The sequence below is a fragment of the Camelus dromedarius genome, chromosome 27, assembly GCF_036321535.1.
Source record: "Camelus dromedarius isolate mCamDro1 chromosome 27, mCamDro1.pat, whole genome shotgun sequence".
Taxonomy (NCBI): domain Eukaryota; kingdom Metazoa; phylum Chordata; class Mammalia; order Artiodactyla; family Camelidae; genus Camelus; species Camelus dromedarius.
The window spans coordinates 12,037,085-12,050,263 of NC_087462.1; the positions used below are offsets into that span (position 1 = coordinate 12,037,085).

The following is a 13,179-nucleotide window of genomic DNA, read 5'->3' on the forward strand; positions in this document are numbered from 1 at the left end:
TTTTTCCTGCTTGGAAGCCCGAGAAACCTAGAGCACAGGGACTCACACTCCAGCCAGAAATGACATTCTTAATACAATCTCTATTGTTCTGCTTGACAAAGTGCATTCACTCAATCTCTCTATGAAAATGAATTACACCAATTAGGAAATCCAAGTAAAAAAATGATATATGAATGTTTAATAGACTTCATTTCAGTGTGAGATGGCTACTCAGTTACTCGCTTGCCTGATATCCTGTGGTCAAGCTTTACGCGCAGAGGAAGAAGATAAAATTTAATAAACCATGCCTGTCTAAATTCATTACAGGCTAACATTATCCTTTGCCATTTTCCCAATGACAGAACATACATAGCAGGAGGTGGCTGAATTGCCTTCTGCTTCCTGTGGAATCTTTCTTTGAGAATGTGAACCTTTAATCAGAAGTGACATGTTTCTCACCTAATGTTACACATGGGAGGTGTACAGACATATCAAGGCAAGGGCTCCCCCAACCCCAACACTGAAAGACAAACAGCTATTTTTAGATGGGGCAGCTACTATTGAAAGGATAAGAAAGTCACTCCCTTCCATAAGAACTGTCCTAATAAAATCAGCATCAGAATATCTCCTGAGCCACTGATCTAACCAATGACACCACAAATTAACAACCGCACAGATATAAGGTTATAAATGGTGTCACCAACAGATTTGGCTGTTTGTCACTAAAATATTAAGAAAATTTTTAAAGAGTAGTTCTGCATTTTATAATGACAACTACATACTTTACCTTCTATCAAAACCATAAACCATACCCTATATTGGATAAGGGAATATATCTCAAATATGACCTATAATGGTTAAAGAATGACAAAGAGAGTTTTTATTGACATGGCAAACATGATTATGGTACATTCATTGTTAAAGAAAAAAATAAGATCACAAAATAGTATGTATAATGTGAATTTGTTTTTATGACAAACCACCTATAGCCTTTCTTACTAGAAAAATATCTGGAATCGTATAAAGCAAGGTACAGGAAGGATTAAATCCAGGTGGTAGGATTAAGGGTAATTTTATTTCCATAACTTAACGGCATTTTCTGAATGTTCAATAGTAGTTAATTAACATCTCATAACAGGAAATGTGTTTTAAGTGTGTTCGTTGAAGAGTTTTCATAACGTGATAAAATGCATTTATGATATAATGTTAACGCCTTAGCATAAATAATATGCAGTCCATTTGGATTCAGGCTCTAAATCTTAATAAAAATGTGCATCTTTATATTCACAAGAAGATGCCATTAGTTGAGAATTCAGGTTTTCTTGTATACTTGAAGGCAATGATTTTGTTTTTGCTTTCTTAATTAATCAGAAGATTTTTTTTTTCCAAGAAAGTAACTACAATTGCTAAAGCACTGAAACACCATGTTAGATACTGCTGCACACATACCAAGGGGGCAGTCCTACAGGTCTACGTGCCATACGCTAGCAAAATCACAGGAGTATCCAATTTTTGGAGCTAGAAGAAAATTTGGAAATCATTTAAATGAATAATTATAAGAATCAATTATAAGAATCTAATGCAATATTAGAAGGTACATCTCTTGATTCTCTGATCAGTATAATTATTCATTTGCTTTCTGAAATCTAATAAATATTTCCTATCTTAAGTAAATAACAGTCTAAGTTATACCTATATTAACACACATTATGACGTCGTATCAACACCAGATTAAACCTGACTTTTACCTGCTGGCGCTTGAGTTGAATTCATCAGCAAAAATCTTACATTTGCTATGTCACTCTTCCTTTAAGTGCTTTTCTGAAAATAATTTGATTGGGTCAATTTTATTTTGGAATAAAATACAGTTAATCTGTTCAAAATGTTTCCCTTATAAATTACTAAGAATTCTTCCGCCAAGTCAATGAAAAGTCCATGGTCACCACTTTTACAGCTGGGTTACTCCCCAGAAAATGTCCTTCCCCACTTCCAGCCATAGCTTCTACAGAAGTATCTACGTAAGACTGTAAAAAAAAAGGGGTCTGATTTTATGATCAAATTGGTATAACTGAGCTATCGACTAGCCAAGAGTGAAGGCAAGAATCTATATTTAAGAATTTTTTACTCTTTAGCCACAAACTACATATTTAAACTTAAAAAAGAGCATTATTCATCACCTTTTTAATTATTCCTATAGATCTTGTTAAATTTTTTTTTACTGAATAGTCAGTTTACAATATTGTGTCAATTTCTGGTGTACTGCGTAATAGTTCAGCCATACATATACATATGTATGTTCATTTTCATATTCTTTTTCATTATAGGTTACTATAAGATATTGAATATAGTTCCCTGTGCTAGACAGTATAAACTTGTTTATTTTATATATAGTAATTAGTATCAGCAAAACTTGAACTCCCAATTTATCCCTTGCCCCCTGGTAACCATAAGTTTGTTTTCTATGTTAAATATTCTATGTCTGTGAGTCTGTTTCTGTTTTGTAAATAAGTTCACTTGTCTTTTTTTTTTTTTAGATTCCACCTATACGTGATATCATATGGTATTTTTCTTTCTCTTTCTGGCTTACTTCACTTAGAATGACAAACTCCAGGTCCATTCATTTGGCTGCAAATGGCATTATTTTATTCTTTTTCATGGCTGAGTGGTATTCCATTGCATAAATATTCCACAACTTCTTCATCCACTCATTTCTCAATAGACATAGATCTTTAAACGAAGTTGAGAAAACAAATGTATGATGAAACATGATGAGAATAAAAGGAAAAGTCCTGGCTTAAGAGAAACCATACAGCTCTTGAGGAAATGAGAGTTACTGAGGGCATGCTACAAATGAGGCACTGGGCTTGGGGCTGCCTGGAAGCTTTTAAAGGCTGCCGTGGCTGCTGGGGTCTCAAGGCAGGCATCCAGTTTCCTTACTCTTCATCTCATGTTGCCAGATGCAACGGCTGGAGATAACTGGTTCCATGATAAGTCTGTGTCCTCAAAACTGCTTGACAGTCCTCTTAGGTTTTCAGTCATTTCCCTCCTTGTTTTAGGCATGCTTGACCTAGATTTTCCCCATTCTCTTCAATCAAACAGGCTCACTCCTGCTCTTCTTTTTCTTTTTGTTGTAGATAAAGAAGTGTCTTCACAGAATCCCGAAAAGATACACAGAGTAAAACTCTACAGTATAAAACTTCTGCCTTGATAGCTAAAGCCTTCCGTGCCCCAGCCTTCTGCTCATGTATCAAATATCCCCAGCATTCATTTATTTATTAAATAGTAAAACAGCACTTAACTATCTACCAATGGCTGCTACTCCAAATACATATTTCATTATCCAGTCTGATGTCGATTATAATATCTTTTTACATTCATTGATCTCAATAATTGATTCAGAGGAGAACTGGGTTGTTAAAAATGACATTATCCAATTCATCCCCCCTTTTGTATGTCTGGGGAAATTAAAACCTGAAGAAGATATTTAACATTCAACGAGAAGTCAGTGACAAAAGTCCAAACTAAAACACTAGTCCCATTATCATAATGCTTTGTTAAGGAAGTTGGCTGCATTGCCCAGTTGTGTCCATTCTTCGCACAGCATCAGAACTCCGCTTCTAAAATGACTATCAACCTGAAGAGCAATGGAGTAACTGAGAGTAAGCTGCCAACCCATATTCTTAACAATGGGGAAACAGAAATCCAATCAGAATGAAAATCGTTAAGCCTAGCCTACAGCAATAATGCCTAAAATATTTTCCACATTTCTAAACACCAATCTCCATTTTCTGAACTTCCCAAAGCCACCATACCTTAATGCGAGCTTGTCGATTAGCTGGCTACCGGTCCTTAAAGCTCATGCCATCTAAATACACTATTTCAACATAAGTAGACCCAGAGTTCCTACTGCACACAGTCAGAAGCAACGGGCACACCTGTGCAGAAGGATGATTTCACACTGAAGGAGGTCACTGAAGCTTTGCGTGCAGAGCTGTGACCACTCCTCCCTGGGTGATGGCTTAGCCTGCTCGTCTGTGGTCGTGGATCCCACCCACTGAGTCATGCACCCTCTGAGATGAGATGACCTCCTTTTCAGACACAACGACTAAAAATAGATGTCACTTACAGAGAATTCTCTACCTCCAAGAGATCAGAAATACCATTCTTTGGCTGTAGACTTTTAAATCTTGAGTTTTCTTTCCTAGATAATTAGAACCAGAGATGCCTAGGCCATTTTTTTTTTTTCCTTTTCCAAATTTTATCATGGAAACTTTCAAACACACAGACAAGTTGAAAGAATAGCATGACAAACAGCTATCTTCTGACCATGGAATTCAACAAGGATTAATATTTTGCATACTATTCTATTTTGTAATACGCTTTAATGCCTGAAAATTCCACTAGGGAAACTCTACAAAAGAGGCTTATTCAGATCCTCTGAATTACCTGCCCTACTCCTCTGTCAATCTTTGTGCATCTCAGTGGGAGAGGCACTTAAGTCCTTTGCTTTTGCCTTGAACATGCATGACACTTAGCCCAGAGGTCACTGCCTTGGTGTTTAAAGCCTTCCCTGTCCCAGCTTTCCATGCCAAGGGCTTCATGGGTGCCCTCCAATTCCCCGTACTCTGACTGATGAACCTTGCCATTGCCAAATTCTTTGCAGTGATTTTGTCTGTGTCCCAGGATTGGACAGAGCAAAAGTCACTCCTCGGTAAATGGGGACTGGAGGGAACCTCAGAACCTGAAGATACACCGTCCATAGAAGACGCAGGCCTGCCGTTCTCCGGGGACTTTCTCTAGAACAAAGCCTGTAACCGTGGATTTAGTGGAAGTTGCTTCCATCTAACTTTTCTTTATCTTTTTTTTTTTTTCCCCTGCATGCTCTCAGGTGCTTTCTACCATTCTTTATTCCCACTTGCCAGCACCTAAGGAGCTGAGCAGAATGGCAACAAAGAGCAACATCTTTGCATTCAAACTACTATGCTCCACTGTGCAGCAGCTGTGTAACTTTGTACATGAGTTCCATTGTTTCCACATGTAAGATGGGAGAAAAAACATTAGGGCCCACGTTGTAGGAATGAAGTCAGTATTCAGTGAGATACTATAAGCAACGTTCTGGTAACAGTGACAACTGCAGGCTAAGTCCTTTAATGAGTTCTACCTACTAGTCTTAACACTATTACAATTTTAAATGCAGCCACTACTCAACATAGACACAAGATAAATGTCTTACTAACTGTCAGCAACAGGGAACGACTGGGGTGGGGGCTGGGTAAGTAGGAGGAGGAACTAAGTAGAACGGAATCAACCCAGCAGTAGTCACTGTAATTGAATTCCTTTTACTTATGCATTGCCAATGGAATTGCTGTTGTAGAGAAGGGATCTCTGGCCTGGGTTAAATTTCAGCCATGAAATAAATTGTTTCATTTATTCATTAAAAAATTGGAATGGAGCATTTATAAATTTCCAAAAAAAACCTCTTATCAATTTCAAATTCCAGGATTAACTACCCAACTGCTAGAACAATCACAATCCATGAGCCTTCTCAGTCCACAGTGTTGATTTTATGCCTGTCAGATGCGTTCGGCAACCTGCGTGTTTTGTCAAGCCCTGTTGGAAGTGGGGCTGAGAGGGATGACCTACAGCAATGGTGTCCAGTTGGCTTTAATGATAAGAAGGAACAGCTATCACCTTTTTTTTTTTTTTTTTGGTCTAATTATTGGCTTAATGATCTAAAGAAGCCATATTTACCATCAATATCGGTCCTCTCTTCTCCCTCTCAATTTCAAAAACATTCTGGCGGTTGCTGATTTTTCCCAGCTCTCCAACTTTGCATACATTCAGTCAGAATTCATTGGCAGTCTTTACTCAGTTCATTCACAGTGTAGGTGGTTTGTCAGTGCTGGGTATAACAAAGAGAACTCCGCTGGTTCTCTGCTCTAAAGTGGGTGTCCTCAAAAGAAAGGAAGGGCACAAGGTAATTTCTGCATGACTGCTGTGAAGATCTGATGGGCAAAATGCATCCAACACTGGGCGAGATGCCTACCCCAAACTTGCCACTTTCCAGTCCTCTCCTCCCACATCCCCTGCTGAATGGGTAGCATTACTTCTATGCCTCTCTCTGCCTTCTTCAGGGTTCTGATCTCTCTCTGCGCTTAAGTCTTTAAACATGCGAACTACAATCTCTCTGAACCCTTCCACTGCCCATGTGGTCACCATCTCATCAAGGTCTTTGTGATACCACGTTTTGTGGTTGATTCTAAGCAAGAAGTTTAGCACAATGTATCTGCTAAGACAATCCTTTCTATTAGTACTTTCAAATCCCACCACTTTGGTGAACTCTTTGCAGACACTGCCCGGTAACTTATTTTATCTTTCTACTGCTTCTCTATTTCCTAAGGCCGGGATGTGAGCCATGCCTGTAGCCAATCCATCTCTTTACCTCCAGCAGTTGACACCGAGCACAAATGTGCTCTCTCTGTGCCTCCCTCCCTCCCTTGATAACCAAATTCCATTTTCTCTACAAATACGATAAACAAAGAAAGAAGCTGGTTCACAGGGAGCTACGACAATGCACCAGTCAGGAAGGCTGAATATAGCAGATAATAAAAATGTGATATAATAGATAAGAAAAAATATGGGAGGGAGGCCCATGCCAGTGCAATGGCTAAGCGCTCTGGCTCTGAACTTGGAACAGGATTCACATCCCACCTTCACTGCTTACTTTCTCTGTGATCATGGACCAGCTGCACCGGCCTCAGGTTCTTCATTTGAGATCAAGATCCTAACAGTTTTAACTTATGATACTGTTGTAAGGATTAACTATAATAATGCATGGAACGAACTCACTTGATGTCAGATCGCTATGAGTGCTCAGTGAATGAGTAACACTATTATCATTCTCATCATTATTATGATAAAGTCACCAGATGTTGATGTAAAACAGAATAAATGAGAGGCAACTGCACATTTCAGAAGACAGAGTTTCTTCCCCAATAACGTAGAGGATTTCTTTACATGGCAGTGTTTTCAGAGTAAGACAGACATCTTTTTTGTTCATTTTTTCCCCAGGGAACCATCTATTGTTTCTTTTTTTAATTTTTTTCTTTTTCTTTCTTTCTTTTTTCTTTTCTTTTTCTTTTTTTTTTTTTTTTTTTTGCAGGGGGAGGTAACTATGTCTATTTATTTATTCATTTAAAGTGGTGGTACTGGAGATTGAACTCAGGACCTTGTCCATACTTAGCATGCACTCTACCATTAAGCCATACCCTCCCCCCTCATCTATTGCTTCTAATACAAAACAAACTTCAGAAGCAGAAACTGTCATATCTTACAATCCATCTTCACCCAAAGAGCAGAACATCACAATTCTTTGCTGATATAAAGGTACATTTAAGAGTGTAAATTCATTTTTAATAAACATGAGATGATGGCTTTATTTATTTGCAAGTCTAATTGCTCCTCGGAGGGTGAGAAGGCACAGAAAGCCTTCCTGTCCTCAGAGGACCAGACCCAGTTCACAGGGCTCAGGAACAATTTATGAAACAGAGCATCTGCCGCCTTCAAACACGTATTTGGCATTTGTATTTTTTTCCACTTTAAAGGAACCCCGTCTAAGCTATTTTGATATTATCCCTATTCCTTAAAGAAAGCAGCTTTAGGATCAGCAGCTGATATTGGAAGATAATTCAGAAAAACTTAGGCTTAGCTGGGGATAAGTCCCTTTGTAAACATGCTACCCTAAGCTCCCAGATGTGTATTGAATAGGAGGTTTAACTGCTTATCGGAAGAATTAAAGGAGGAGTAAGGAAAACAGCACAATAGATCTCCCTCCAATAAAAAGCAGTGACTATTTTGTTCAGAAAAAGTTCAAGTTTGAAACGGATGCTACAGACCTGAGGCCATAAAGGACCGTCCCATCTGGATGCAGGCGGATCATGCGGTTCTTGACGGTCACCCCGTGCACAAACGACTTCTTATCATTCAGGAAGTACGTATCGGGCACCCAGAGCTGGTCTGCCACTCTATTGTCCAGAGTCAAGTTTAAAGGTATTACATTATAGGACAGCCTCTTATCTCTCCAGGCTTGCTGGAAGTACATTGTCAAGGTATAATCCTGTGAAAGTAAGAAGAAAAAAAAAAAAGGTTATTTTGTACCTAAATGGACTTGGGACAGACACACACTTTACCATTCACAAGAAAAGAAAATACATAAGCCCAACACTATGAATATATACTATTCACATATAGGCAAATAGCAATTTACTAAACCCATTTTTACTGAGCACGTACTATGTGCCAGGTACCACGGTAAATTCACAAGTGAAAAGATCATATCCTTATGATATTTATTACATACTACCCAGGAAGAAAGATGGCAAGGAATAATGACTTAATAATTAATTTGCCTTTCTCAAAGTGGGGTGTACAAGACTGTTTTGAGGGGAGGATATAAATGTAACTGTAACAGACTCATAGACATAGAATACAAACTTGTGGTTGCCAAGGGGGCGGGGGGTGGGAAGGAACAGACTGGGATTTCAAAATGTAGAACAGATAAACAAGATTATACTGTATAGCACAGGGAAATATATACAAGATCTTATGGTAGCTCACAGAGAAAAAAAATGTGACAATGAATATATATATGTTCACGTATAACTGAAAAATTGTGCTCTACACTGGAATTTGACACAACATTGTAAAATTACTATAAATCAACAAAAAATGTTAAAAAATAAATCTAACTGTAAAAAGTAGTCAATGAATTACAACAGTAATTTGTCAGAGTTTATAAATGAGAATCTTAATCTGTCTAATCAAGTGTGTTTCCTAGAGGAGGTGACAGTTACACTGAGACTGACGCAGCTTCTCAGCCATCTGAAGAGTGTTAGCTCAGTTAGTACTGCATGAGAATTTTAACGCCAGGATCAGCAGGCGAGGCTCTTCCCTGGTGAAAAATAGTGGGTTGTCATAAAGTGAGCACTGGTCTTGTGGTCCCAGGCACCAGCTTTCCCCAGCTACTTCTACGATGCGAATTTCCATAACTTCTTTTTGCTTAGGTTCCATGAACTATAAATGGAGCTTTTAAAACATCCCTAATCCGACCAGAGGGTTACTGTGACAATTAAATGTATAACTCACATGGAATTTGCAAACTACAAAAAGCTATATATTATGAGTAAAGCATTTGCATATATAGTGTGACATGTTTTATCCATTAGAGGCCTATGGGTACAAAGTAACTGCTCTCTCACCCTCATCTGAATGACTAAATGAAGAACCAAATATTCATCTGAAAAGGATAATTACCATTCTGTTTCAAAATCAGTTCACAATGCTCCACTTGAGGGCTTTAAAAAATAAAACTAGCATCATGTATTAATCATGTCTGCAACCTAAAAGCTAGCAAAGTCCTAGGGCACAAATAATGAATGAATGAATGAATGGGCAATAAGGTATGCTTTTGGATTTTGGCACATACCTGCATACTTCTGTGGACAAAACACATAGTTCAATTTCCATGAAGTCCCTGAGTTTTTCCAACCCTTGCTGAGATTTAAACATCTTAATTTGGTTATGCAGTTTTAAAATATAACTTGCAAGATACTACCTGCTAAAAACATCAAACAGCTTCACGGGAAAAGTATAATCCTCTTGGAAAAAAATTTTGAATATTTTCCTTGGTTTCAGGAACAGACAAATTTTGATCTCATTCAAAAGTCAGTGTAGAGATGATTTCCGAATGAGAAGTACAGAATCAAACTGCTAATAAAATAATATTAATATCCTGAAGGTACATCAAATAATTGTCAGTGAAATTTACTTCAGTGGATTCCTTTAGTCAGTGCTCTGGAACTGCTCTGCCTCACTCTGCTTTAGTTAAGTATTAGTCGGAGGCTCTCTAGCGTAACATTTTGAATTATAATGAAAGCAAACTTGAGGGCTTATGAATTGTAGAATTTTTCTATAACTAGAAAAAAGAAATTGGACCAGATATATTTTTCACTGTCTTTTTATCACAGGTAGCCTAAAAAGTGGACCATAAATAAAACAGGCAATTTACTTTGTGCTTGAGAGAACACACTTACTTAGTGATTTCTAATTCTTGGAGAGAAAACGGAGAATTTGATTATTATCTCTATTAGCATACAAAGCTTCTTAAGCCCTCTTAATAAAGCCCTATTAAGATTTAGGAGAAATAATACAGTTTGGAAGGTGCTGGAGCCTATCAGTCAGTTGACGCTGAGATGTGTCTGGACACAGGAGACTGTTGGGCTAAATAAATGGTAATATTGTGAGATCCTGGTTCGTATGCTAACTCCTGTTATTCGTCAGCAAGGCAGTGCCTGGTAAGAAATGCTCCCAGACAGACCCTGGTGACTCTGCTAACTGTCACATCAATTTTCATTCCTTTTATTTCTAAATGACACATCATGACACTGTCAAGAAAGGAAAGAGCTCCTGAATTGAAATAAATGTTACTGGACATAAAAGGAAAGAATGGTTCTGTGTTCCACCCTCTCTCCTAGGCCCTGATGCCCCCAAGATAAATCCTTTGAACTTCCACGTGGAAAACACATCCTTGACATCCGTCTAACAACCCTACCTCCAGGAAGATGTCTCACAGCTGGTTTATTCAAACTTAAAAAAACCCAACAACAACAAGTAAATCACTTTGGGGTGCTCTGTATTCCACGGCATCACCATGCAAGACGGACTTAGATAATCACAACTAAAACCAATTGACTTCCAGTGTCAAAGAAGACAGAGTAAACCTAACGCAGGTGCTCTCTCCCACTAATTACAACTAACCATCCTGGAAAGAATAAAAAGGCCACTACCTAAGCACCACGCAAAGTAAAAATTAATAAGCAGATTAGTCAGATAATCAAAATATGAAGAAAACCATTACAATGGCGAGTTATTTGGTTTTTTTTAATCTCTCTTTTATCTTTTTAAGGTAACACACACACACGTAGCCAAAAGTATAAACAAATGGAAAGACATACCATGTTCATGGATTTGAAAAGTGAGTATTGTTAAGATGTCAATTCTCCCCAAACTGACCTACAGATAAAATTCAATCCCAATCAATATCTCAGCAAGATTTTTGTAGATATGAACAAGCTGACTCTAAAATTCATATGGCAAGAGAGGGAATGAGAATAAACAAAATGATTTTGAAAGGTAAGAACAAAGTTGGAAGACTCACACTGATTTCAAGACTGACTAGGAAGCTACACTAAGAGAGTATGATGGTATAGTGTTGATAGAAACATTGGTCAATAAAACAGTAGAACCTAAAAATCAACTCTTACAAATATGCTCAAAGATTTCTGACAAAGGTGTAAAGGCAGTAGATTGGAGAAACCGTAACAGTTTCAACAAATAAACAGGATCAAAAAAAAAAAAAGGATCACCTGGAACATGCAAATGTAAATAAATAATAAATAAATAGATAAACGAGCAAGCAAGTTAGATCCTAAGTTAGATCTCTCTTCTGAGTGTGAGACCCACATATTCATTACTGTATATGTGACATTTGGAGCTAGGACATTCCCACATCCCATAGGTAGGTGGTCTCCAAACTTTTAAGTTTTATGTAAGTAAATAGGTTGAGTGCAGCCCTCAAAGTAAAACAAAACCAAACCAAAAACCCAACTGATGATTTCAAGTGCCACTGAAGGTGCAGAGCAACTAAAACTCATACCTGCAGGTGGGAGGACAAAGCATCAGCCACTTGGAAAACAGCTGGACAGTTTCCTATGAAGTTAACACATATTTGACATAACGGCCTAGTGATCCCACACCTGTGAGCAAATGTTTAGGGCATCCCTTGATATATTCAACACCATCACTGGTTTCCAAATAAAAAAAAAAGTTAAGTCGAAGAAGCCAGATTCAAAAGAACACATATTACATGACTCCATTTATATGACATTTTTGAAACACATAAAACTACAGGGACAAAGAACCGATTACTGCTTCTCTGGGGTTTGAGGTGGAGGGGAGGTGGACCACGATGGGTCAGCATGAAGAGATGATTCTGGGTAACAGGAGTGCTCTACAGTTTAACCATAGTGGTGGTGAACAACTTCAGGAAATTTGTTAAAACGCATAGGACAATACACCAAAATGAGTGCATTTTTTTCTGCATGTAAATTTTAAAAAAGTTTTAAAACTGCTTAAACAAAAAAACCCCATGGTCGTTAGGGTCAAACACACCCAGGTCCTCACTCTAATACTTCCCTGTCCCTCTGCTGTAACCTTGGTTGAGATGAATGAAGAGAAAGAGAAATTTCTCTCTCTGGTCTCTGTTTCCAACTCAAAAGAACTAAAGCTAATTAACTTAGGAACTGGGGTAAATGAGAGGTGCTTTGACACTTGTGGGGGGTGCAGTAGAGCGAAGCACAAAATAAGCCACCTCCATGCAAATCAAGGAGACACATGGCCCCATCAGTTTGGGCTGACAGGACGACCACTGAAGGTTACAGGTTCACAATTGCCCATTTGTCCAAAGAAGCAACTGGACTAGGAAGTTTTCAAGGCCATCCCTAGGAATAAAATAATTCCATTCTAAGAAATGCCTTGCTGCCTTTGTCTGCAAACGCATCTTGCCATTTCAAAATCTTCTAAATGTCTAAAATACTTTTTGTGATTGTTTCTTGCTGTCTTTGAACTCATTGTCTAATAGCAAGATTCACACTCTTCCTGTTTCTTTGGCTTAGTGTTCCACAAAGTACACGGTACGAAAAAATTTGTGTTATGTGTTTCTTACCTTTTTTACCTTTAACGTTTGGTGAGTTGCCTATTCTCGCTCTATAAACATTTTTCTGCTGAAAATGTTACCTCCTGCTATTGGATATTTCACAGATATCTATCCATATAAAACATTTCCTCATTTTGCTGCTTTCTTTTAAATTTCTTTCTACAATTAGTTTAACTTCTTAGTTTAAAAGAAACAAACAAACAAAAAGTAAATACAGAGGATTTCTGTATAGTTTTCACACAGCTTCCTGTAAGATTAACATTTTGCATCACCAGAGAACAATATCAAACCAGGAATGTTGACATTAACATAATACTATTTACTAAACTGCAGACCTTATTAGGATATCATCCATTTATTCACTAATGTCCTTTTTCTGTTCCAGGATCCAGTCCAAGACCCCACCTTGTACTCATTTCTTCTGCTTC

At 37.9% G+C, this 13,179-nt stretch overlaps 1 protein-coding gene across 3 annotated transcripts in view; it reads right to left on the reverse strand.

The window, feature by feature from the left end:
- Positions 1-13,179, reverse strand: part of GABRB2 (gamma-aminobutyric acid type A receptor subunit beta2) — a 202,101-nt gene that overhangs the window by 131,339 nt on the left and 57,583 nt on the right. For all 3 annotated transcript variants that reach the window (XM_031437739.2, XM_064480077.1, XM_031437740.2), the window contains one exon: positions 7,875-8,095. In XM_031437739.2, coding sequence (XP_031293599.1) covers positions 7,875-8,095 — 221 coding nt within the window. The remainder of the gene's footprint in view (positions 1-7,874; positions 8,096-13,179) is intronic.